At 43.3% G+C, this 27,582-nt stretch overlaps 2 protein-coding genes across 4 annotated transcripts in view; both read left to right on the forward strand.

Annotated features, from left to right (window-relative positions):
* si:ch211-45c16.2 (mitogen-activated protein kinase kinase kinase 13) overlaps nt 1-16,381 on the forward strand; it is a 30,125-nt gene extending 13,744 nt beyond the window's left edge. For 2 of the 3 annotated variants that reach the window (XM_034575248.1, XM_034575247.1), the window contains exons 2-14: nt 5,997-6,703; nt 7,362-7,545; nt 7,657-7,848; nt 8,722-8,880; nt 9,130-9,288; nt 9,384-9,492; nt 9,689-9,798; nt 10,298-10,414; nt 10,751-10,894; nt 11,035-11,791; nt 11,877-11,944; nt 12,490-12,781; nt 13,102-13,718. In XM_034575248.1, the coding sequence (XP_034431139.1) occupies nt 6,064-6,703; nt 7,362-7,545; nt 7,657-7,848; nt 8,722-8,880; nt 9,130-9,288; nt 9,384-9,492; nt 9,689-9,798; nt 10,298-10,414; nt 10,751-10,894; nt 11,035-11,791; nt 11,877-11,944; nt 12,490-12,781; nt 13,102-13,203 (3,033 nt within the window). In that variant the 5' untranslated portion in view covers nt 5,997-6,063 and the 3' untranslated portion in view covers nt 13,204-13,718. Of the gene's footprint in view, nt 1-5,996; nt 6,704-7,361; nt 7,546-7,656; nt 7,849-8,721; nt 8,881-9,129; nt 9,289-9,383; nt 9,493-9,688; nt 9,799-10,297; nt 10,415-10,750; nt 10,895-11,034; nt 11,792-11,876; nt 11,945-12,489; nt 12,782-13,101 lie in introns of all 3 variants that reach the window. The other variant, XM_034575250.1, reaches the window with a different exon arrangement.
* Nucleotides 16,382-17,366: 985 nt separating this feature from the next.
* On the forward strand, nt 17,367-27,498 carry pfkla (phosphofructokinase, liver a). Its single transcript, XM_034575251.1, has 22 exons — nt 17,367-17,687; nt 18,695-18,768; nt 18,874-18,951; nt 19,687-19,876; nt 19,977-20,142; nt 21,227-21,271; nt 21,355-21,463; nt 21,581-21,676; nt 21,914-22,006; nt 22,725-22,850; nt 22,950-23,014; nt 23,181-23,244; nt 23,353-23,499; nt 23,592-23,662; nt 24,086-24,173; nt 24,260-24,412; nt 25,091-25,255; nt 25,338-25,399; nt 25,774-25,885; nt 26,397-26,496; nt 26,596-26,701; nt 26,783-27,498. The coding sequence occupies exons 1-22, from the start codon at nt 17,603-17,605 to the stop codon at nt 26,928-26,930; spliced, it is 2,343 nt and encodes a 780-aa protein (XP_034431142.1). The 5' UTR covers nt 17,367-17,602; the 3' UTR covers nt 26,931-27,498.
* The last annotated feature ends 84 nt before the right edge of the window (nt 27,499-27,582 follow it).

Raw genomic sequence — 27,582 nt, forward strand, 5'->3', positions numbered from 1 at the left:
ATTTGAATGCGTCATTCCTTAATTGAATTTGGTTTGAAGAGCTCACTGACAGACCTTGAAACCATACAGACAGACACTGACTTTAGAAAAGAGGAAACTAGGGCTTAGCTTGTTTGTATGCACTTTTTCAGCCTCCTGTCAGTCAGCTCTCTCTCTCTCTGGCAGTTTCAGTCATCCACCTGACCACCCTCCTCCTCCTCCTCCTCCTCCTCCTTCTCCTCCTCCTCTTTCTGTGAAATTCAGCCTTCACAACAAACTCTTCATATTCCACATGATCCCACCTGGGACTTTCCCTGTGGCTTCAGCATGTAGCTCTGACCTTGTACCCATTAGCCCAACAACACCAGTCAAACTCTGAGCCGGCAGGCAGGTGCATGTGACCTGCTCACCCCTCCGGCCACCACTAGGTGTTAAAATCAGCCCAGGTGAGTCACCGGAGGGAGTCAGAATGTGAAGAATAGAGGAGATTGTAACAAAATGGCAGCCGCGTGATGGCAGATGTCCGAATGCTTGAGCCAGAATTAGTTTATCTTTCCCTTCCACCGCTGAGCCCGCACCAGCAGATTAATACTTTCACCCACCTACAGCAGGTCGTCCAATCCCTCTAGCGAGGAAAAGCTGAAGTAGGCATCGACCCGCATCCCGACAACAAATCAGGACGGGGCAGCTCTGGCGGCAGAGTCATACTCCTGAGGTCTCTGCACTGTGATGTTGCAAAATATGTCATAAGGGTGTCTGCTTCAGTGACAAGAAAGAAATTCATGTTTCCACATTTCTGTTTCATAACAGTGTTTACTCACAAAGGAAAAGTCCATAGTCTGCACTGATTCCAGAAACAACCAGAGTCCAACTGTTCAGCTCATATAATAACAGAAAGTCACAAGTGTAGTTTCGAAACCTAGAAACCCCTCATGATGAGAGACTCCTGTGTTCATCCAAGCTCTTTGGTTTTTACAATGTAAACTTCTATTGCTTCCATTGAGTTGCTCAGTGGAGACGATTATCTTGCCTTGCCTTTTTTGGTTGCATTTGTTGAAGTAAAGGAGGTGAAGAGCAAATTAAAAGGCCTGGAAAAGGCATTTATCTTCCCATCTGGCAACAAGCTCTGCAGGGTGAAGCAATGGAGTAGATGAAAGTGCTTGATCTTCGACAATACTTGGGAAAAGGTTTGCTCTGCAGTCGTGTGTCTCCACATGCTTTAGTTCTCTGAGGATATGAATGTCAGCATTTTTATTTTCAAGTACAGGACAGGTGTCACAACACAACTGTAAATGTCACAACACAACTACAAACCCACAACGCAACTGCGAACACCACACCGCAACTGCAAAAGAGACAACACAACTTCAAAAGCCACAACACAACTGAAAAAGCCACAAAACAACTGCCAAATTGACAACACAACCACGAAATCCCCACAACAGAAACACAACCACAACCTAAGTGAGTGACATCCATTGTGTTGTGGCTGTTGCAGGTGTGTTTTCCGTTAATGTGCTTGTGTGAGACGTCTCGGTCTCCATATTTGCCGCATGTGAGATGCTTGGTGGATACATCGCGGACTTCTCTGGCTTTTGTCCTCTCCAAACCTGAGAGCTGGATGAGAGCGAGTGTGACTGGGAGCAGAAGGTCAGGATGGATGCTGTGTTGACATGGTAACGTGTGAATGATGAGGTGGGACAGGGTCTAAATTGGTTCATTGTTGGTGGCGCAGCTGTCACCCAAAGGGAGGTTCCCCCTTTGGGGCACAGCAGGGCTTCCCTTAATGAGGAGCAGAGTGATGGAGACACAGATGCTGCACGTGGTGCGGCGTTTGTGAGCCTGAGCATTAATTCAGTGTGTGTCTGTTTATGTTAAAGGTCGGCCTTTTGCTACAGTATGTTGTGGAAGGTACAAGATATTGAAACACAATCTAAACAACCACATTAATGTTTGCTGAGTGCCAATCCCCAGTGGATTGTTGGGAGTAGTGGGATTATTGGATCCTGCCAGACATGGCCCGTGTGTGTGTGTGTGTGGAGGGGGGTGTTCTCTCAACCTGATCCCCCTGCAACACCAGCTGCCATGTACACTCACACACACATTTACAATATCAGTTAGGTCTTCTCTGCCAGTCTTGCGCATAAATGTGTGTTCACAAACTAAAAAACTACCATAATGCATTGTGCTATTGATCGCCTTAAGAGGAGGCAAGAAATGAGAGGAAGTGTGTAGAGGATAGAGGGGGAGGGCTGAATAGGGTCTGTGTTTGTCGAGCTTGTCTCTAGAGCCCTGTAGAGGGATTAAAGGATCAGCCCCTGATCATTTCTCTCTCTCTCTCTCTCTCTCTCTCTCTCTCTCTCTCTCTCTCTCTCTCTCTCTCTCTCTCTCTCTCTCTCTATAACCCTCTTTCTTCATTTCATCCATTCTGCTAAATATCTGTATTGTGTCTCGTTCTGCAGAGATATCTACTTTATACAAACATGTAACACAGTCATTCTGAGCATCAGATGGACGGTGTGCGTTTGCACTGTCACGGCGACTTTCGGAAAGTCCAGTAAATAAATAAATGTAAATGAAACCTCGCTCCTGTCTCGATCAGGCATGGACATTATTCATGGGACTCTATGCTCCTAGAGATCGTACATTAGAGATTAATGGGTGAGAGAGTGAGAGGTTTGTTTCCTGTTCTTGGTGTCACATGTAGATGCAGAGACTCAGTCCAGATTCCGCCTGGCAGGAAAGAGGAACAGAACAAACAGATGTGATGACTATTCAGTAAACACACTTAGGGTGTCTTATTTGGTTTATAGAAGTTAATGTGCGTGCAGGGTTGGGTCTTGACATGTGTGTTTCTGTCCAGCCGACCACATCCACCCACTGCGGCCCACGTCAGAAGCCCCAGCTCTGAGAGTCATCCGTGGGGTGGAATTACAGCGCGGGCCTCTACTCGCACGGCTCAATTGTCTCTGCTGTGGAATGGACGGATTTATTGGATACCTGAGAGAGCATTCTCTCCTTCCCCTGCACTCTCAGCAACCTGCTTAGAGACAGACCTGCATTATAGATGAGGCCCTGGCAGCCACCACACTCTCACAGCGCTCAGGTTTCCCACCAGTAGATATACACAAATACTGTACATGTATTCATACAAACACGGAGGCCGCATTCGTGCAGGCCAGCAGACCAGAGCACACGTAGCTGTGAACTTCTCCAGTTAGAAAACCTTGAATGCACATCATCCTCCTCTCTCTTTTCCCGTTATTTTTCTGATCTTCACTCTATTGTCATTTATCCAAGAAGGCAAAATGGCGAATACAAATTCATGATTTAGAAATAACATGTTGTGATATGAAATCCAGGCCACAGAATGTCAGCAGCAGAGTTAGATCAGAGGGATCAGGGCTTGATTGTACTTTGACCTGTGCCAAGTGGAATAGCTGCGCTTTTATGTCGGCGCTGCCCGCAGAGGGCAACATAAACACTGTGTGTTTCATTGGTCTTCATGACCATCCCCTGCCTGTCAGGAGACTTCCACGTAACACAGAGCCAGCTCACTGCTCTGCCTCTGTGTCTCCTCCCTCCTGGACTTTGGTCTCCTGTTTGCCACTGTACACACTGTACAACCTCTCTCTATATCTCCGGCTCACTGTCCTGCACTCTGTAGTTTCCACCGCCCCTTCAAACTTGATCGGATTTCTGAAGCTGCGCCCACATGGGTTGAAAGGGGAAAATAGATCTAGTGTCCTATACACTGCGATTAAGTCACTACTCCGAGATTCAAGAGACCTTTATTGTGACTGTACAAGTGCAATGAATAAAAAAATTAATGTTTTTACATACTGCAACAACAGTCTGTATGTTAAGGACATTGTCTGTGTCACACATGGCTGTTAAGGGCCCTGTTTATTGAAAAACACATTTTCCCAGTTTGAATTCTGTGTCACTGTGATAATTGTTCATCTATCTCTTGTTAATTGCTAAATATATGTCAAAAAACCAACATTATAGTATTTTTTGCATTTAAATCCATGTCCTGCTGTCGTCGTGACTCTACATGTTGAGCTGCTGTAGTTACTGTCAGCATTGCTGTAAGGCAAGATGCACATTCAGCGCTATTGGCTACTATAAACGCAAATTTATATCCAGGACGATTCCCTCCATGACTGTGTTTTTACCAGACACATTACCATGAAAGTAGCAGTGCATAAATGACTTATTCCTGTTAATAATCCTGACCTATCATACTTGGGTGTGGATACAAATTAAGCAGAACGGTACAATCTTGCTGTCGCTGTATTTTAAATGGGATGCCCGTGCAAACCAGTTCTGATTAGTAGAGCTGGGGTCTCTTGGAGCAGCAGCTCGCTCTGATGTGGAGAATCTGTGCTTTAACCGTGCACGGCCATCTTTTCAACACACCGTTTTCCTAATCACTCTCAATGACTGCCGCCTGTTGTTTCCTCTCATGTTTGTCATCCTAAAAAAACCCAAGTCAACACTGAACTTCCTCTGGTCCTCACCTGGCGAGTTTGAAGACGATAGGATCAGCAGCTGTGGAGAAAATCAAAGGCATACAAAAAAGGACAATTTACGAGAGGGATAACATAGTTAGAAGTCACGGGTTGGAACACACCCTTCTTTGAACTCGACCTTTACTTTGTTCTCAGCTGAAAACCTGTAAAGTTTCAGGAAAGCTACTCGCACACACAGACATGTAATCACCTGCTGAAGTACTTAAAACTGCCTCTGTGGTAGGTCCCCTGCGTGCGTACACACACACACACACACACACACACACACACACACACACACACACACACACACACACACACACACACACACACACACACACACACACACACACACACACACACACACACACACACACACACACACACACACACCGGTAATCAGTGACAAAGGCAAGATCACCCAGGACTGCTCAGACAGATAGACACCATATTAATTGGGTCTAGCTAATGTGATTTAATTATAAAGTTATCTGATAATTGTACCACTGAAGTACATCATCTATGACACATCCTCCATCTTGTGGCAGGAGTCTTTAATACATGTACTTATACACATAATGGTAAATGTATACGTCTGTGATAATAGTTTCAGATGATTGTTTTCTGAAATATATCTAGTTGGATATATATCTATTAGTATTCTTTTTATTTGCAGGTTTTCAGGTCTAAACAGACACATGTGCCTAGTTATTTAATCCATAAACTGTTTCTTTATTGATCTTCCAGAAAATGTTCTGTAACACTATATTACAATCACAATATAGATATCACAGTGTTACCTATACATTGACTCATATCACCTGACAAGACGGTTTTACGTGACCTCCAACGTGAACCATTGTCTTGTGTAACAGCTTAAGACTGTATAGATTCTCTCCTGGTGGCTGAGTGGCTGAAGAAAACTGTGGCTCTTATGGGCAGTTATACTGTATGGGGCAGCTATGTCCGGCCCTGCTGGTTAATCAGTGAGGATGGGCTGCGTGTGTCAGATGTTTTGCTCTCAGTCGTCCTAATACACAGCAAGACCTTTAATCTCCCTGCTATACGTTACTGCTCCACAGAGATCATGGTAAAGCAGCAGTTGTGTTTGTTTGTTGAGTCCCACTGTTTCCCAGATGTTTACCAGAGATGCATTATTTTTTAACTATACTGCAACATCTTTCTTGCAGAAACTCTTCGTCTCTCGTGCACTGATTTAAAGCTTGTCTGAAACGTCTGACCTTTTCCACTCTGCGTTGTTTGCAGTAATAATAATTAACGTGAGCTCTCTCTCAGCCCCGGATCAATGAGAGGAAGTGAGAGGATTGCATTTCTATTTGTGGAAGTAATAGGGTCCCACTATGGCAGCAGAAATAATTGTGTTTGTGTTGTCTCAGAGATGTCTACGATCACCCAGATTGAATCAACGTAGCTTTTTTATTTTAATTCCATTTTCTATGGTCTCTATAGTTTAGTTAACCTGTCTCTCTTTTTCTCTCGCAGGTGATTTTCAGCATCCAGACAAACCAGTGTGTTAGGACGCGCCCCTCTCATCATCATTGGGCAGCCCATGCACACGCACGACACCATGGGTAGCTCCCCCGAGGTGCTCTCCTGGACTTCCTGCCCCAGTTTGCTGGTGGGCAAGCTGAAGGAGGAGCTCAAGCTCACTGTGGTCGGGGACGCCATGAAGAAATCCAACCCGCCCAACTCCCAACCCCAGCCTCCTCAGGCCCCTCCCTCTAACGTACCTCCTCAGATCATCACGGACCTGGCCCCGCCAACCCACCTGCCCGTCCCCGTGCAGACGCTGCAGACGCCCGGCCAGGACGAGGACTCCATGCTGGGGGGCGCAAGCCCCCCAAACACGGCGCTGAGTGTGGACTCCATGCGGAGCGATGGCGGGCACTTCGACAATAGCGTGCTTCAGCTGCAGGAGCAGGACCAGGAAGAAGCTGTGTCACCGGCATCCTGTGAGCATGGGTGTGGCAGTGGGATGGAGGAACAGATGGGAGAGGGGGACTGTCCCATGGACCACAGTGGAGAGGGGAGACAGAGCCACCCACATCACCCCGATGACATCAAGCTGCATTTCCAGAGAGCAGGGCCTGGGTCAGGGGGCTTCTTAGAAGGGCTGTTTGGCTGTCTGCGGCCGGTCTGGAACATTATAGGGAAGACGTACTCAACAGAATACAAGCTACAACAGCAAGGTTCGTTCATGGATTTTGTCTTTCTGTGTTTAATCCAAATGTCCCTGTATCTTTAAGACCTTTGAGGGACAACCTTTAGATTCCTGTTTCTCCTAATGTAGTCTGAAACCGTAACTCAATAGCCAGCCCTAGTTGCACTGTACTGCTGATGTGGTGAGTCTGTACAGCTGTCAGCTTCAACTGAGGTCACGGTAAAGGTAGTCTCACCTTGCTGCAGGCCTGCCCGATCAGGTTGGACACACGGGCTACAGGGTACGATTGGAGGTCAGACAGAACGGGCGTAAAGATTTTATCTTCGACACTGTTTCCACCTCCCCATAAGGAAGGAACAGCACGTGACCCACCTCCTGAAGATCTAAGATGTTTGGAGCATTTTGCCTTCAGGGCTTTAGCTTTATTTTTGCTCAGTATGACTCATGAGCCTCAGGGAGAAACAGAACTTGTTGTTTTAATGCTTCAATTTTTGGATTAAATAAACAAACAATATGCTGTTTATTTTAACCAGTTAACCTGGCAGTTGCCCCTTATTTTCTGCTCTTTATGCTTCGCTTAGCTTAGCAAGACAGACAGAAACAGTGCTGAAACTCAAAATTAGACAATCATATGCACTTCAGAAAGTAACATTATGTTGCATTCATTCTGATTACATGAAATCCAGACATGTGGGAGGTTCCCTTTGAGGAGATCTCGGAGCTACAGTGGCTCGGCAGCGGCGCACAGGGAGCTGTCTTCCTGGGCAAACTCCGCTCTGAGGAGGTGGCCATCAAGAAGGTGCGCGAGCAGAAGGAGACCGACATTAAACACCTGCGGAAGCTCAAGCATCCCAACATCATCAGCTTTAAGTGAGTCTATGACAACTTGACCTTGTTTGTCACCTGATGCCGTCCTGTTGTTTTCAGAGCTGGTTCGCTCTGTGGTGTGTAAATGTGTTTCCTGTGTTTTACTCAACCCAGGGGCGTTTGCACTCAGGCACCGTGCTACTGCATCATCATGGAGTACTGCGCCCAGGGCCAGCTGTACGAGGTGCTGAGGGCGGGAAGGAAAGTGACCCCCAGGATGCTGGTGGACTGGGCCTCAGGCATCGCCAGCGGCATGAACTACCTACACCTGCACAAGATCATCCACAGAGATCTCAAGTCTCCCAAGTGAGCTTCTTGTTTAGCTTTTTATTATAAGACCAGAATATAATAGACTTTGTTTTTAATTCTCATTCCTGTCAACTCTGCTGCTATGAAAACGATCAACCTAAAGCATTGCTTACGATTGTGTTGTGTTATAGATGAAATATAGATGATAATATCTCTATAGCAACTGTAAAAAAAAAATACCATGTTCTTTACATATAAAAACACAAGTAAAAGACATAGAAATAAACACTAAACACTAAACATGTGACAGAAATTTTAGCATGACCACCCATTGCAATGATTAAAACTAATATTAGGTAAAATCAGGGAATGCTGAACGATAAAAGTACGTTTGAAGCTTTCATTTAAAGGAAGCTACTGACTCAGCCTGCCGTCTTTCCTCAGGCAGGGTGTTCCAGAGCCTCTGAACTCTTGTTTGGAGAGGATTCAAATAAAAATCATTCTCTATGTGAAGCAGAAAAAGTGACACACAGTATGCTTTCCTGTTTTTTTTTATTTTTATTGTTATGTGGGCCCATGTAAGCGCTGTGGTCTCGTTCTTAAAACTAACCTCAGTAAAACAGCCCTGTAGTCTGATCCAAGATTTCTAAGCCCAAAGCAGCAACAGCAACTCAACCTTTCTGCTCTGAATATTCTGACATCAGCTTTTATTCTGACATTTCTCATGAATTAATAAAGCTTTAATAAAAGAGTAAGACAGTGTCCAGTCCTGCTCCTCCTGCCTCATCCTCTGCACACTGTAGCCTTGTTACTCTAATCGATATCATCCCGCTGCAGCAGCAACAAACTGTGTGAGTCAGCAGATGAATACGCCAGAAAAGGTCAGTCATTTTAATCTAAACCTCTGTGCTTTCTCTTTTTGTCTTTCAGTGTTTTGGTCACCCACGACGACACTGTGAAAATATCTGACTTCGGAACGTCCAAAGAGCTCAGTGACAAAAGTACAAAGATGTCATTTGCAGGGACGGTGGCCTGGATGGCCCCAGAGGTGATCAGGAATGAGCCTGTGTCTGAGAAGGTCGACATTTGGTGAGTAATGAAATGCCACAAGTTTAAAATAATAAATTATTTTAAGAGATATAGTAAATGATAAATTCAAGATATGTAGCTGAAGCTTGTTATAGTTTCGATTTTGAGTCATATTACCTGTATGCTTCATTACATTTGAGAAAAATTAAGTCATCATTCTATTGATATTTGTCAACGATATTTTCTTATATTTTAAAGAGTCATCTGTTGCTGTAGTGAGACCTTTTTGTCTTTACTTGTGTGTTGCAGGTCATTTGGAGTTGTATTGTGGGAGCTGCTGACTGGAGAGATTCCCTACAAAGATGTCGACTCCTCTGCCATCATTTGGGGAGTAGGCAGCAACAGTCTTCACCTTCCAGTCCCCTCCACCTGCCCAGATGGCTTCAAAATCCTCATGAAACAAACATGGTGAGTTCGGACAGTAACATCACTTCTGATCCCCTCTCAAATTTTAAGAATAGTGGATCACATCCCTTTTTTTTTTCTTCTTTGGTTGATTCCAGGCAAGGTAAGCCCAGGAATCGGCCTTCGTTTCGTCAGATTCTCCTGCACCTCGACATCGCCTCCGCTGACGTCCTCGGAGCTCCTCAGGAGACCTACTTCAAGTCTCAGGTCTGCAGCGGAAAATCACAAATTACCCTAATTTTGTATTGATCACAGGGTTTTATACACTTATTTCCTATCATACATTTGGTATGCACTCAAAAGAAGAGCACTGCACTCCAGACGACAATATTTTCTCTGCCGTAGTATTGATAGCAGTGTGTGTGTGTTGACCGCATTTCCATTGTATCCATTCACATTACAGTCTGAATGGAGGGAGGAAGTGAGGAAACATTTTGAGAAGATCAAAAGTGAAGGAACCTGCATCCACAGGCTGGACGAGGAGCTGATCCGGCGCCGCAGAGATGAACTCAGGTGAGCATGGCATCAGAGCAAGTGGGAGTGATGTAAACGTTCAGGGCGGCTGCCGTTCAGGAGGTCGAACGAGTCGTAACTAACTTACTTGTAACTTGTGTGTCGGTGGTTCAATCCACAGTTCCTCCAGCCAACATACCAAAGTGTCTGTCCGTCCATGTCCTATTCCCTCAGGGTCAGAATGTGAATGTGTTACAGAGATAGCAAAGCTGTATGAGTGTGTGTGAATGGCTGAGTGTGACTAAAGCGCTTTAAGACAATTTGTCCATTTAACATAAAAAAGTGTAGTACCCTTATTTGGCAAAACTATGCGGAAGTATCATTCCCTTACAAACGTGAATTACATGACATCACAGATTGTCCACAGACAATCCTAAGTACGTCTCTATTTTAATTTCCATTAAAATAGAGATGTTAGAGATGCTTTTTCAATGATTTATTACTTGAAATTGAAGTCCCTGGAAATACATATTTTGTTGTGTTTCCTGTCGACCCTCAGACACGCACTGGACATCCGGGAGCATTATGAGAGGAAACTGGAGAGAGCCAACAACCTCTACATGGAGCTCAGTGCCATCATGTTGCAGCTGGAGGTCCGGGAGAAGGAACTAATGAAGTATGTAAAATAATATCACATGTTAGCTCCTTCCTTCATTATCAGAACTGTCAGTATCCTATTACCTTCTACTCAAAGGTATTACTTCTCAAAGGTAACACCATTTGAAATGATAACAGTGTCCAGGCAAAATGAACTAAAAGTTATTGGCAATTTTTGAGTCACATCACAATCTGTAATATTCTCATGTTTCCCAATAAATATAAGAGTGATCATTGTATTAAGATTATGTTTTTATAGACTGTTTAGACCAATGAAAGTACAACTCTGTGTAGAAGAGAACGTTAATGATGCTCCCAGTCACACATCTCTAAATCAGTTCTGCTGCCCCTGCAGGAGAGAGCAGGCAGTGGAGAAGAAATATCCCGGGACCTACAAGAGGCATCTGGTCCGACCCATCGTCAGGTCCAACGCTGTGGAGAAGCTCATCAAGAAGAAAGGAAGCATTTCCCACAAACCTGGGGTTCCCCCCACCAAAAGGTCTGACACATTTCGAGTTTGAAATATTTATGCACTAAATAAGTACGATGAATGGTTATATTTCCTGGCAAAATAAGTACATACGAGAATCAAAGTAACTTAAATACAATACGCTGATGTTGCTGGATACTCGTTTACAGGCCAGACTTGCTTCGTTCTGATGGCATCCCCAGTGTTGACCCTCTCCCCTCCCCCTCGCCGCTGTCTGCCAGCCCAAAGGTCTCCACACCTCCCGGTAAAGCCCGTTACCGGAGCAAGCCTCGTCACCGCCGCGCCAACAGCAAAGGAAGCCACAGTGAGTTCCCCGGCGTGCTGAGGCCTGTCGCTGGGGCCCTGGAAGACACCCGGTCTCTCCAGGCGCCGCCGTTCCACCATCTCCACCACCACCACCTCCTACCAAATAAGGGGCCCTTACTTCCCTTGAAGGGCCGCGAGGAGGCTGTTGTCAACTGTGCCAACAACCTGCGCTACTTTGGCCCTGCCGCTCCCCTCCGCAGCCCTCAGACGGACCACCTGCAGCGTCTTGTGTCTGGTTCCGGCCCCGACCTCATTTCCACTGCTGTGGATGCAGACACGCGACAACGGACTTCATCCACTGGCTCCAATCCTGTCTCGGGTGCTGCCGCCAGTTCTTTGTGCCCCTGCTGCCATGCACACCCTTTCCCTGGATGCCTGCACTGTCAGGAGACCCCGCCTGCGTCCAGCAACCCAGAGCTACCCAACTACTCGCTGCTCGGCACCCAAGAAAGGACCCAGTCTTCTTTAGGGGCTCCCAGCAAGGATCCAGCCTCAGACGGAGAGGCCTCAAAGAAGACCGAGCTACAGGAACAGGAGGCATCCCAACACACACACACCCTGCCCTCTGCACTGCCACACAGCCTCAGACCGCTCAGGAAGGTAAGCACAGCTCGAGGTCTAACATCAGGGAATCTGGGAAATGTGATTGTGTGAGGAAACTGAAAGATGATTGTTTCTCTGACAGGGTGATGAGTCATCTGAAGAGGAGGAGGGAGAGGTGGATAGTGAAGTGGAGTTTCCAAGGAGACCGAGGTAAAATACAGTTGTTTCTTTAGTGTGCATACTTAACCTTCATTACACTGTAACAATATTACATCATGCGGTACAATAACAGAACCATTAGTATTATCAATACAAATATTTGTAGCCTACAATAGGTTTGTCACTGGGGGGTGATGCAGGTTGGCGTTACGGGCTACTGCTAAATGAGGTGAATCTATATCGCCAAATGTTTAACAGACCAGTTGATCAGGTGTGGATAGCAGGGAGATCTCACATTTCTTATTGCTAGCACGCCACTTTGTATTCTCACTCAAAACATCCAGATCAGCTATCATATAGCCACATGCTCTGTCTGCCATGTAAAGTAACTTTGCTAGGAAGTTTGTAATAAATGGGAACTTCACCTGGAGCTTGTTTCATTGAAGCACTGGCACGTTAAAAATGAGCACCCAGCTAAGTGGCTGATTGATTGTCAGGACCGTCACTACAGCTCGTAGTATCAACAAGGGCTAAATACACTGAGCGAGTTATGAAACTAAAAGGCATCGAAAATCTCCTCCCCTGCTCCCTCACAGGCCTCATCGCTGTATGAGCAGCTTCCAGTCCTACTCCACCTTCAGCTCAGAGAACCTGTCCGTGTCCGACGGAGAGGAGGGAAACACCAGCGACCGCTCCCACAGCGGGCCTCTGGAGAGGATGAGCGCCAGTCAGGAGGAGCACCTGGACGAGCTGCTGTCGCACACACCGGACATCCCCATCGACATCTCCACCCAGTCAGACGGCCTCTCTGACAAGGAGTGCGCTGTCCGCAGGGTCAAGACACAGATCTCCTTGGGAAAACTGTGCTCAGATGAACACAGCTACGAGGTCAGTACTGTGGATGTGAGGGGGATTCATTTTACATCCCAAACATCTATGATTAAAGAGATACTATGTTTTTTTAAATTTTAAACTAAATGTTATGACTGTTCTTACATTAATGATGGTTTTAATATCACGTTTATAAAAAAAAATCTACATCTATGGGTTGCACGTGACTCATAATGCCACCCAGTGCACTGCATCCTCAAGGCATTTTTTTTAATTTCCGGGGGGGGGGGGGGACTCTTCAGCTAAGTCTTAGGGGTGAATATGAGCAAAGTGAACACCAAGTGTGTGATGATGCTTCTCTGTGTTTCCTGTCTCAGAATCCCCTGCAGTTTGGAGACTCAGACTGCGATACGTCAGAAGCAGAGTGCTCCGACGCCACCATCAGGAACAACAAAGCCGGGGCTCCTTCCTCGTGGTGAACACACGCCCCCGGGGGCTCCGTTCTGTTTTTTGCCTGGAGGCCGCAGCGTCCCACTCTGCCCCGAAGAAAATAGCAATAAAAGGACGACATTGTAAACATAGCTCCCTATAGCAAAGCCCCATGCAACCTCTCCCAGAGCCTCCCCCAAGCCCTTCCCTTCATGAGCCCCACTCCCCCTCCTCATCTCTAGCACAGCATCCAGGCAACCCATGGCAGGGATTCCCTTTTGAATGATACTGTACAGTAGATATTGTAACATTCATAATTTATTTTTGTCTTAGTTTTGAAGGAAAATTCAGGATCTCTGTACGTTCTCTGATCCCAACAGAGAAATAAAACTGACATTTTGAAACATGGGCTGACTGTGTGTGAGGGAGAGACTGGATGAAGATGCAAGTGACGATGATGAGAAGGATTATGTTCTGATCTATCTGAGGCTGACAGTTGTGGGACGTTACATCACCACGATAGTCGGACTCTACACGTCTTTACACGTCTTTTGATGTGGCCGCAGTCAGCATCTTACTGCTTTAGACCCCAAACCAACCAACCAACCAGGCCCTCTCTCATACGACTGTCCAACTTACCTGCTTCATCATGACTTTACAGTACAGAGCCCCAGTGCCCTGCCTCGTTCCCACCTCCATCCTGTACCCAACGAGGGCACAGGGGGCTCGTGATAAAAAGCGTGAACACCAGCATGAAACAACCTGCCTCGCAAACGGGACTTACTTCTCCTCCTCCCTAAAACCAACATTTGTGCAGACCCCACCACCCGCTGAACAGTCCAAGCATGTCCGTGCAGCTCGCTAAACGCAAAACGCTGCCAGAACACTGCATGACGTGGACGAGCTAGCAGACCAACGGGGGATGAAGACTCACGTGACAGCAGATAAAAAAAATAAAAGAAGAGACTCTCCCTCTCTGCCCCTGCTCATCCCTCTCTCTAAGACACGCCATCGTCATCATCATCAATCAGATGTCATGACCAGAGATATCGAGGGCATTATCAGCGTGCGTGTGTGACTGGGTTCACGTAGCCCTCTCCTCGCCATTAGTCATCACAGTTTCAAGTCTCATCTCAGGATCGTTGGAGGAATTGAGAAACCAGACTGGACCAATTATTGTACGTAGGAATGTTCTTCGAGCGGCTCGTATAATGGACCATGCAGGAATATTCAAAATAACGGTCTTACAGATAGCCTTGATGTTCAACTCTATATTGCTGGACATTAATGTTATATAGAAATGTAGTGTTTTAGTCGCAATCCAGGTGCGGTATCCCATTTCTTGAAAATCATGAGGTGTAGCGTCTCCCATGTACCATTTTCTAGCAGGATTGTTCACACCATCGTATGCGTAGTGTCTGAAAGAGGCAAACAAATAATTATGTGCTGTGCAGACTAAAACAGCAATAACATGAGTTGGTGCTCAGGTGAGAAAAAGACGTTGCTTGCTCAGGATTTGGGGGCGTCTAGCTGGCTAGACACAACACAGTGGCCGTTGGCTAGAGGACAGCAGCGTGTGTCAAACTGTTTATTATAGATGGTATATTTTTAGATTGTCCCATTTTTTTATGAACTCACCTCTCCAGCGCTCAATGCTCAGGATTCAATGTTGGTAGAGAGCAGGAGCGATGCATCAACAGCCACTAGATGGCGAAACTTGCAATGACCTAGTTTGCCTTGTGTTATGGCTTTTCGTTCCTTTTTTCTACCCAAGGTAATTTCCCCATCTAAATCCCAGAATGCCAGTAATATTAAGTTTTTCGTGCGGTTGCTATTGAAAAGGGATACTGCATCTGTGAGAGCTTTATTTTTTACCCCTGTCTGAGTGTTTGTCATTCACCCTAATGATTTTGCTCGTAGAAAAATAACCAGCCAGGGTTGAATTTCAACGATAACGATGTCAAGAATGCTCAAGTGTATGCAGACAGCTGAGATTCTACATAAGGAATATAAGCCAGAGACAAGGCCAGAGAGCAATGAAAGCTCTTGGTTTTCAACAACCTCATCTCAGTATTATTGTATATAAACACCTAAATGTAAATGTAATGTGACCTGTTTTCTGTCCTCTCTCTCTTCAACGTATATATCGCACAGCTCGGACCGAGCCTGTCGCCGACGACCAGCAGACTGGTTGAATATGAGCAGGAAGTTCTTTAATCTGTATCACATCAGTATTCAGCACTGCGAGGGGGGGGGTGTCATACAAACCGAGTAGCACAAGGTGAATCTAAACCTGTACTGATGGATAAATGACCTTTTTGTGCGTGAAAGCTTCGTAAAGGCTCACCCCTGGTACAGAGAACAGCTGCTGCCGTTCCTCAAGCCTCCTTTAACCATCTTCATCCTGTTTACGTTTGTGTGAAATAACCTAGTGTGATGTAATGACTGGGTATATCTGATCAAGCTGTTATTAACGTTATCTTTCTGGCATATATCCTGTGAAGTATGATTGTTGTAAAGCTAATTTAATTTTGATTCTTTTTTTTTTTGTAGCTGGCCTACGTGATTATTGAATTAATTTATTAAGAATGACTGGTAAGGTGCATTGTTCTTTTTATTTTCAGGCAGCTTTAGAAATGTTGTGACCTATGATTTCTCCTGAAAAGTATTATTGAAAGGAAGCACAATGAATTGGTGTGGGAAGAGGACAGTATTTGTATGCGAGAACAAAAGCATTGTCATATCATCGACTCTGCAGGGGACCATTCATCATTTACATCATCGCTGCGGACAAAGTATTGATTATACAGACTTTACATCAGTAATTAGTAACACCAAGTGTTCCTAAATCTTTTTTTAATATATCGATATAGCTTCTATGAAATCACCTCTGTTTCCAACCAAAAGTCAAGTGACTGTCACAGCAGCAGAAGTGAGACTTCAAACCTGATTCCCTTCCTCTCATTTTTAGTCAAAAGTACCAGTTACTTACATCTGAATATCAGTGCAACTGTCTCTAACTGTGGACATCATGTCGCCTCATCCCATAAACCAAGCATCTGTTTCTTTGTTATCATTTCCGACTCCCTCATCCTGTTGAGTGGCATTACGATCAACCAATCCTGTCCGTTTCCTGTATTATCCAGTGTACAGTGCAACGGGTATCTGGGAGAATAAAATCAGAGCAAACAACTGCATGGAATAAATGCTGATGTACTGTACCCAAAACACTGTGGTCACTCTCTTCTGTCAACTACAACATTATTGTTAGTTTTTATCAACATTGAAAATGAATTTTTTTATTTCTATTTATTTATTTGTGTCATTGATAGAGGAATCAGCTAATTATTTTTGTGTCCAGTTACATTTTCAGTAGATTTTATCTTTATTTCAGCTACAGTCACATTTTGAGATATTCTCCCCAAACAATATCAGACTACTAATTACTAGTTGCTATAATATGATAGAATATGATATAATATATCCTATATAATACTGTATATCATAGTAATTTAATATTACTAATATTAGGATAGTATTCAAATTCCAAGAATAAATACAGATATGACAGGTTGCTACAGCCCTGATATGAAATAAATTAAAACATTTTACTCACCAATATTACTAGTTTTTGTATTTTTATTTTACTGTTGGTACAGTAATATCCACGACACCCACATATTCAGCTAATTACCAGCTCTCATTCAAGTTCAGGGAATACTATGTCAGTATTTAAATATAAATATTAAACATAGAACTAATAAATGAATTATATGTACAGTGGTAAAACTATGGATAAAATAGGTACACACATCTACAAATAGATTAAAAAAAGTAGCAATACCAAAATGTAGAAATACTGTATTACACTTTAAAATCATGCATTCATACTTCTGCACTTAAGTATTAGCAACAAATTATATTTAAAACACAAAGTTTATTTTTGAATATATAAAATACAAGAGTTATAAAATCTTGGAATTAGAACATTTTAAAGGGTTAAAACCCTAACCCTAACCCCTAAGACTTATAATTTTACATATATTAAAAAAACTTATATGATTTGTATCTAATCAAATTTAAGCCCATTTTAATAAACATTTAAAATCAGTGGGCGGGGTTTAATCCTACCTGTTGCCTGGAGTTCGTGCGGGACGTGCTGCGGACATTTCCTCCTCAGCGTTCAGCGAGTGGGCGGGGCTTATAGCTTCTGGAGGAGGGGAGCGTGTCACCGGACGGAGCGGGGTTATAAAACAAACGCACGGTGCACTCCTCTGGACAGGGCGGAGTCGGACACTGGAGAAGGGTCAGGGCGGGTGAAGTGCGTCTACTCGCCGAGGGGGGTGAAATAACCTTCCGCCATCGAGGAGGAAACATCTGGACCAACTAACAAACCGAACCACAGCACTTCACCGAGACTCTGCACCGCCTCGTACTTATAGTTCAAACATGTCCTCCATGGACCTGGAGCGGCTGAAGATGACGGGGGCCGGCCGGGCCATGGCTGTGCTGACCAGCGGCGGAGATGCGCAAGGTGACGTAAATAATTCAGATAAACTGACATTCAAACGCAGCGTGTTGCCTTCAGGTACATGTGTAGGGAGGAAGGTCAGTGTTGAGACAGGAAGGAGACAACAGGACCGAGGGGACACTGACACTAACACTAACAATAACTGAACATATGATCCCAGTGTTTCCTGTTTTTAACCTTCGGATCTGGGATCAGGGGTCAAAGGTCAAATGTATGTGCTGCAACACACATGACCTCTGTTGTACAGCAGGTTACTCGCAATGGAGCAAAGTAACTGAGTACACAAGTAACGTAGTTATGTGCTGTATGAAGTATCACTTGTACTTTTATGAGAGTATATCGCGTTTTGGCTACTTTCTACTTAACAATTGAGGGAAGTGACTGCACTTTTTACTGCGCTAATTCTATTGAATGTTTAGATTAATAAACATAATAATACTAATAACTTAGCACCAAACAGTGCTGTACAAAGATGACTAAAAACAAGAAAATAATACATTGAAGACAACAAGTATAATAATACATAATTTAGGTAATTTACCTATGCTTATATACTTAGGTAAATAATGTGAAATAGAAAGAACAAATACACCATGAGGCCTTACTGTGGGTTAGGAATAAATAACACTTTCTGGATCCACTACCCTGCCATGTATTACGTAAATAATATTACCCCATTTTTTTTTTATGTGCTCGTTATTGCACCAGTAATTATAATCCAGTGATATAATAAAATATTCAGAAGTTAAATAATTTGCATCATCAATACTTTTGGTACTTCAAGTATAACTTGATGTAAGGTTTTTAATGTGTGACTTGTATTTTTTGATTAGTAACTGCTACTTTTGTACTTGAAGATACCAGTACTTCTTTCACCACTGGTGTGAAACTGTGTCACATCCTCCGCAGTATCTGATTTCCTCATTCAGGACCACACAATACACTTGTGTGTAATCACTTCAAAGTCCGATTTGAATCTTGATGTTTTTATGCAATTGTCCTCGACCCAGGGATGAACGCCGCTGTCCGAGCTGTGACCCGGATGGGCATTTATGTGGGGGCCAAGGTCTATCTTATTTATGAGGTGATTAAAAAAGCTTTTTATTTAATCATGTTCATGACCATATTAAATATACACATTGAATTAGTCCTGTTTTCTTACTTGACTGTACATATCTGTACTTTTCAGGGATACCAGGGCCTGGTGGATGGAGGAGACAACATCAAACTGGCTCACTGGCACAGTGTGACCAACATCATCCAACAGGTGGGTTGAAACATTAGCTTCGGTCACTGCTCCCTCACCACTGCAGAAGTCGGCCTTTTTCATAGTTTTGACTTACCATAGTAGGAAGAATACATTGATAGTGTTAATAACATTATTGATGTAACAAGCTATGCTAGTAGCACATCAGCAGGGCCATAATGGATGTTTATTCTGTCTTTTCCTACTGTCACATGTCAGATCTCTTCTGTAAAAAAGTGACATAGAATTTGTGTATCTCTTCTGTCTTAAATCTATTTCTTTATTTCTCTTTTTATGGTTTTCAACGGAATTTTATTATCTCATCCATCTCCTCTGATCTGTTTTCCCTCTGCCTGTCTTATACTGGTAAAAGCCTGGTAAGGAGTCTTGCCGCATGTGCTTCAAGCAGCAAGCTGCTTTCTACTCATGAGACAGTTATAAACAGTCTCACACTGCACTGACCAATTGTGTGAGTTTTCTTGGACTTGTGTAGCTAATGTGTCGATGTTCAACCCTCTCTAAAACTGCTTGAACGGTTGTGTTTGTATTGTGTTTAACTTACATCCTCTTACCGCCACTGCGGCCGTGTTCATACCTAGTATCCTGTATCTAGCTGACTGTGTTTGCATCACAAACGTAGTCAAAATAAAGTTTTCTGTCATTTATCAGGACATTTGTTATTGACAGATGACAAAGTCCTTTCTGTATGAGCTGAACTGGTCTTGGACTTGTTAGTAAATGAGGTATCTGCTGCAGGGTGGGACTGTGATTGGTAGTGCCAGATGCAAGGTTTTCACAACGCGGGAGGGCAGAGTCGCCGCCGCCTACAACCTCGTGAAGAAAGGCATCACCAACCTGTGTGTGTGTGGTGGAGACGGCAGCCTCACCGGAGCCAACATCTTCCGCAGTGAGTGGAGCAGTTTGCTGGAGGAGCTCGTACAGAAAGGTAAAGTGCTAAAGAGTACGGAATCATTCATGTCATCACTCGTTCTCTACATATAACAGTAAACCAATATTATAACATTTCCGTGTGTGTATGACTTTAGGACGGATCACAGACACTCTGGCCCAGCAGCACGATCACCTGAACATCGTAGGGCTCGTTGGCTCCATAGACAACGACTTCTGTGGCACTGACATGACCATCGGAGCCGACTCGGCGCTGCACCGCATCATGGAGATAATTGATGCCATCATGACCACGGCACAGAGGTTAGACGCCGTGTGATGTGGAACAGTGACGGCTGCTGTTTCATCAAAGTGATTAATCCTTTGTTCACTGATGAATGTGATATTAATTTGTTCAGAATATGAAGATATAACAAGAACACAATGATACTTTAATTGAGAAACTGTAAATATATTAATTTATAGCAGTAATAGATATACTGCTATCAGACCTAAAAAAAACTAAACAATTAATTTGAGTAATCGATTAACAGGAAATTATCTATAGAATACGAAACACTCTGCAGTTCCAGATTCTGAAATGTGACTAATTGCTGATTTCCTTTGTCGTATATGATTCATACAGGTTACACACATATACAGTAAGTTGTATCTTTGTGTTTGGGACTGCTGTGTGAACCTTAGACTGTTTATAAAGATGAATAACGCATCTCCACTATCTAGAAATGAAACCAAAATATCCCCGATACTAACGCTGCCATCTTGTGCTTTTGGAGCCAAAGTCTGCGCAGTATTGATCAGGGGATGGAGCTGCAGTAGTAGAGTCCCATGGATACATAGGCTCGACCAATCAGGAGTCAGTGTCAGCCATCAATGATGACTTTACACTCTGTTTTATAGCATCAAATAACTAATCAAAACCGAACTAACTGCAAAAATGAATGAACACTTTGACATATATGATAATAAGTACCTAAAATGAGAGAAATATATATTTTGAGTTAGTTCCATGTCCCATCCACTAACATGGAGAAGGCAGGATTTATAATATATACTGCAGCCAGCCACCAGGTGTTGATCAAGAAGCTTTGGCTTCACGATTGGAGCAGTCACGTCTTCCATCTATATAAACAGTCTATGGTTTGCACAAAACCTGCAGTATGTAGTTGATGTATTGGAATGCGATGATCGAGGCCAAGTTTTGTTTTAACAGAGTTCCTCCATTCAAGCCTGTTTGGCATGATTCCTATGAGCTTGTTCAGACTTGTACTTTTGCATCTCAGCTGCTGAGCTTCTGCAGTCTGAAAACTCTCACGTGCTATGTTCACATAGTTGCTACAAAAGTGTTTTAGTTTGTTTGACCATAGCTGTTGTTTACTTCCCCCAGCCACCAGCGCACTTTTGTTCTGGAAGTCATGGGTCGACACTGTGGGTGAGTAACACACTTAGATACATTTGGATGTAATTCATAAGAAGCCACTAAATAAAACATATGTGATTGTGCTGTTACTCCAGGTATCTGGCCTTGGTGTCAGCGCTGGCATCTGGGGCCGACTGGCTCTTTATTCCAGAGTCTCCCCCCAAGGAGGGCTGGGAGGACCGTATGTGTTCCCGTCTAGAAACGGTAAGACACAAAAACTATACTTCAAAGATAGTTAGGTCTACAAGCTCTTCAGGTACTTGGAAACAGGTTTATGTTCCTGACTTACTGGTTAATGCATGTGTTTCTGTTTACCTCCAGAGCCGTATAAAGGGGTCAAGACTAAACATTATAATCATCGCAGAAGGAGCCATTGACATAAATGGCAAACCCATCTCCTCAACTTATGTAAAAGATGTAAGTATAAAGGTTTAAGGACTATATTACGCTTAAACTACCGAACAGATTTCCGGGGATTTTGGTGGAAGAATTGGACATTGCCCAAGAAAGAATTTCTTCGACATTACAAAATAGAGCGGATTTCTTTTTGCATCTTCACCAATTTCAAGGACTTTTTTTTCTGAAAGCCTCTCTGTTTTGTTTGGTCAATGACAAAGACATAGTACACTGAAATGCTTCCATGTGTGTTTGAAGCTGGTGGTGGATCGGCTGGGTTATGACACCAGAGTGACAGTACTCGGCCACGTTCAGCGAGGAGGAACTCCCTCAGCCTTCGACAGAATTCTGGTGAGTTGAACAACATATTTTATTATTTATTATGTATGACACCTGAACACGTTGTTGTGAGGTGATAGTAAATGTTTTATTTCAGCAATAGGTTTAACACCAAAGCAGTGTGCAAGGTTAACTGCTGGAAATCATTGCAACAATACTTTGGTGAATCGGACATAATGCTTTATTACAAAGAATTCCCAGTTTTTATACATACAGTATTATTTTACTGCAAATGGTCCGAGTTCCATGGTTCAGATTGATCTGAACCGAGACCAACTCTTTGATCTGACTAAGGCTGAGAAGCTGAGGTAGAGTCCTGAGAATCAGCCACATAGTTTACACGCAGTTTGCCTTTCACACATGCACAACACAGCTTGAGGTTTTCTGCACGGACACGTTCACAACAGAAACAAATCCTCCATATTATTAAGGTGAGAGATGGAGCAGCTGGGTGCAGCAGACAGAGGCGGGAAGTGACGTATTAATTCCGCTGCAGAGATCACAGGATTTTCTTTACAACATGTTTCAGCACCCACAAGATGTCTCCCCTTCGGTATACCTCACTGTGGGGTCTTGAACTATGTCAGGCACAACCCCCGAAGATACAGCCAGAAGGACATGCTAGTCTACTGTTGCACAAAACATTAATAATGAGTGAAAGATGACTTCCAACATCGATGACATATGTATATAAATGGAAATAACGTATGTGTGCTCTTTTTTTCTCCAGAGCAGTAAGTTGGGTGTGGAGGCTGTAGTTGCTCTGATGGAGGGCTCTCCTGACACTCCAGCCTGTGTCATCGGCCTGTCTGGTAACCACGCTGTTCGTCTTCCTCTAATGGAGTGTGTGGAGATGGTGAGTCTCTTTCCTCACTTCTATATTAGTTTTTTAAGGACATGAATGCTAACAGTGGGAGGTGGCTGTTTTTTCAACTTTTTTTCACATTGTTTGCAGACTAAGTTGGTGCAGAAGGCCATGAACGAGAAGAGGTTCGAGGAGGCAGTCAAACTGCGAGGAGGGTGAGAGAGGAGATTTGTTCATGTATATTGAATAGTTCTATCATTCATCTCCATTTTACAAATATGCCCTATAATCCCTTGTAAATCTTATGTTCATTTTATCACGAGACCATTTCATTTTTTTGTCGTTACTGTGTCAATAAAAAACAAGATGATGTTCTTGTAGGAGTTTTGAGAACAACTGGAACATCTACAAGCTTCTCGCCTTCCAGAAACCTGCCCAGTCTCAGGTAAGTCTCTCATTAATATGAACACATGTACACACACATACTGTGTGGTATTAGATTAACACATGTAAAAATCACATAAGTTATAATGTGAGACTCATGTTCCCACAGAGCAACTTCTCTTTGGCTATTCTGAACGTTGGAGCTCCCGCTGGAGGGATGAATGCAGCCGCGAGGTCGGCGGTGAGATTAGCCCTTGCTCACGGACACAAGGTCTTTGCGGTCAACGATGGATATCAAGGACTTGCCAATGGAGCGGTTAGTCCAACTATCTTTGCATCTGTACCACACTGCAGTATCTTTTTAGTAATGCATGAGACTGAGAGGAGACTGTTCTGTACTGTTGGCAGGTTTTTGAAATGGAATGGCACAGTGTGGCCGGATGGACGGGACAAGGGGGCTCGCTGCTGGGAACAAAACGGTGGGCTACAACCCCTAAGCGTTTTTTTTAAATGGATGGATTTATGTACTCAAACTGTACCCACATTTCTAGTACTCCACTTTCATGAATGTTAATAACTAATACATTATGGAGTAGATATGGTTTGGCAACTATATGTTTTTTTAAATGTTTTATGCTTGTCATATCTCTTGGTTTATTGGTTAGTGTGGGCAATGTGACACATCATTTAGCACCTCTGTGTTACAGCCTGGCCATTTTTTGTCCATATGATTCTCATTCTGTTTTGTTTTGTGGATTTTTCAGAAATTTCTGAAATGTATCTGATCCTCCAGTGGCATCTAATTGCTCCTCGCTACAAATTGCACGGCGTATGTCTAGCTTATGTGAAGTTGGCGTTCCCCTTTAAGTGATTTTTAATGTCTGTTTCATGTCCTCCCTCAGGACGCTTCCAAAAAAACACATGGAGAAGATTGTGGAAACCATTGCCAAGTTCAACATTTCGGCTCTTCTTGTAATTGGAGGATTCGAGGTAGAGTATTGATTGGTTATAGGTAATAATCCGTAATATCAGCGTTACATCAGAGTGGTTTTCACTGTACCACTTGATGTTCAAAGGCGTACGAAGGAGTGCTGCAGCTGTTTGAAGCCCGGAGTCGCTACGACGAGCTCTGTATACCCATGTGTGTAATCCCTGCCACCATCAGCAACAACGTGCCTGGAACTGACTTCAGCCTGGGAGCAGACACTGCCGTCAATGCTGCCATGGAGGTAACACCGAGCAGATGGCACATTAACTCGGAGACTTTGATGTTTCAGGATTAAGATGGATGAGGACTGAACCATCACATCAGAAAGCATCACATCAGATATGAGCTGTGTTACAGAGCCAGACTTTGAACTCCTCGTACATATTTAAAACAGAGGATAGAGATTTAGTTTTTAATTTTTAGAGGACGGTGATTGAGGCAGACGGCCCTCTGGTTATTCCCTGTGACTTTAAATATTGTACCTGGTAAAAGAACATAAATAAGACAACAGCAGCTTTCTCCAAAAACGCTTCCTGTGTATCTGTTTTTTACGCTTTCTAGAGGCTGCATAGTCACAATAAATACAGGTGATGGTTAATTAGAAGTAGATTAACGCAACACTTTGTAACTATGTGACATCAATCTGTTGACCAGAGCTCTGGCTGTATAGTCCCACTCACTGAACTGAAACACAACTGAACTATGGATGTTACCCATGATCCCCGGCTTCTTGAACCAGGGGAGCTGCTGCTGTAACAAATACAACAAACTCTTGTTCAGAGTTGTTAATATTTATTAAGTTTACTTGCTGAATATTGGAGATAAACACTAGTTTCTAAGTCTTTAATTGAGTCCCTCCTTGACTTCCACACCCACACTTTGACCCGACTTTCAATACTCATTTTAATTTCCTCATCAGGGCTGTGACAAGATAAAGCAGTCTGCCAGTGGCACCAAGAGAAGAGTGTTCGTGGTGGAGACTATGGGTGGATTCTGTGGCTATCTGGCCACGTCAACTGGAATAGCTGTGGGTGCCGACGCAGCCTACATCTTTGAGGACCCCATCAACATCAATGACCTGAAGGTAAGACCGGACTGTGCTGTGTCTATTCTTTATTGGTATTGTTAACAGATTTCAGCTTATTTATTTATCTGGCCTTTGACAGACCAACGTGGAGCATTTAGCTGAAAAAATGAAGAAGGACATCCAGCGGGGTCTGGTACTGAGGTATGTAAGAGATTTTCATGCTGATCCGATATATATATATATATATATCACCACCTTAGCTTAGCGTGCTAGCATGTGAACATTTTGTAAACATCAAGTACAGTTGTAGTATGATGGAAATTACTTTAGTTTGCAGGGACCTAGTCAAAAGTTTTCGGACAAACTAGGCATTTTTGCTTTAAGTCTAAGGATCATGAATGTCAGGAGGATTTATCATCTGGGGCACATGATTTCATGGCAACGCATCAAAACGTTGATAAATTTAACCCCGGACCAAAGTGGCAGAATGACCGAGGGACATTGTCATATTATTGTGATATTGTGTATGTCTGATGCAGTTTTTCCCATGTTGAACTTTTCCTCTGCTGCAACAGGAATGAGAAATGCCATGAAAACTACACGACAGATTTCATCCATAAGCTGTATTCATCAGAGGGGAAGGGCATCTTTGACTGCAGAGTCAATGTGTTGGGACACCTTCAGCAGGTGAGGAGCCACCGTGTGATCTATCCACTCTGGCAAAACACAGCTTAACAAATTACAAATGATATCAATATAAGTGACACTCATATACTGTAAAGCAGAGGTCCCAGTTTTCAGGCCCTGACTTCCAAAGCGTCAGAGACTTGGGGACCCCCATTATCCCATTATTGATTGGGGAAAAATAAAAAAACTTTGTGCACATGTCGCAATGTTTCTTGTTTTGCTGTAAACTGACCTCAATGAAACTGATGCTGTCACTAATTTGAGATTATGATTTTTGGGGTCATGTGCTGATGAAGACGATCAGAAGATGACAAATATGTTTTCTTATTTGCAGTTTTATTTTAAATTTGAATACAAATTTAATGGCTAAAATATGCTATTTTTAAGTTGTATTTAAACTGTATTGGTCATCTTGTGACCCCTTCTCTGTGTCTACTTTGGGATTCGCTGCTGTAGTGTAAGTGACAGTCTTGCTACATATTTATACTCAGTTTGTGCATTTGTGGTCTAGGGTGGTGCACCTTCTCCCTTTGACAGAAATTTTGGCACCAAGTTGGGTGTGAGGGTGATCCAGTGGATTTCAGAGAGATTGACAGAAAACTTTCGACAAGGTAGAGTTCCTGCATGAAGTCATATTTGATATGAATAAACTGCTCAGAAACCTAAGTCAAACAACAGTGATGTCACGATTGCGCCATTTTCTCCACCAGGCCGCGTGTTCACCAACTCGCCAGATACAGCGTGTGTGCTCGGCCTACACAGGAAGGTCATCAAGTTCACCCCTGTCGCTGAGCTGAAGGCTGTGACTGATTTTGAGTAAGTAAATTCAAGGTGCTTATCAGGTGATATATGTTTTTGATCAGTCTTAATATTTTACTTTATGTCACTGGTTTTCAGGCACCGGATGCCCAAGGTCCAGTGGTGGTATAATCTGCGGCCACTGCTAAAAATGTTGGCCAAGTATCAGACCAGCTTCTGTGAATACGTCCCAGGAGAGATCGAACATGTGACTCGACGATCCCTCAGCATCGATTCTGGGTTCTAAGCTCTCTGAGTCCAGTGTATTCTGTCCATCTTTAGTTCCCACACAGATTTTAATTTGCTGCTGTGCACGTTCACTGGACTGAACACAAGCCAGCAGATACTGTAACTACTGAACTGTAAATATTATAAGTGTACTTCAAACACCCATGTAGACAAACAAAGCAATTGCAAAAGGAAACCACTGCCAAAAAAAGATGACACAAGTCTGTCATTAAGTTAAAATGTACAATATAATATAAAGTACATTGTGTGTGTTGTTTGCTTTGAAATCACATATTTTTAGAAATTCTAACTTGACTCAGACAAAATACTGAACCATTAAAATATGACTGTGACTCGTGGGACCTGTGAGATGTTCATTTTATTTTTGCATTGTATCTGTACTGAAACACTGCTTCTGTCTACGTAAACTAAACAGCTAATCACAAATTACCATCAGGCAGTTTATTACACTATGTAAAAGAGAATTACAACTACTGCACTTACTACAGGGAACTCTGTAAAGAAATATGGACTTGTGTATTATGGTGTTACTATAACTATCTTCAATAAAATGTTATTCAACAGTAGTGCTATTAGAAACATGTTCACTGAAATGTCAGTAGGAATAAATAATTAATTACACAGACAAATACATAGAAACCATTTAACAG

This window comes from Hippoglossus hippoglossus, chromosome 21, assembly GCF_009819705.1.
Source record: "Hippoglossus hippoglossus isolate fHipHip1 chromosome 21, fHipHip1.pri, whole genome shotgun sequence".
Lineage (NCBI taxonomy): Eukaryota > Metazoa > Chordata > Actinopteri > Pleuronectiformes > Pleuronectidae > Hippoglossus > Hippoglossus hippoglossus.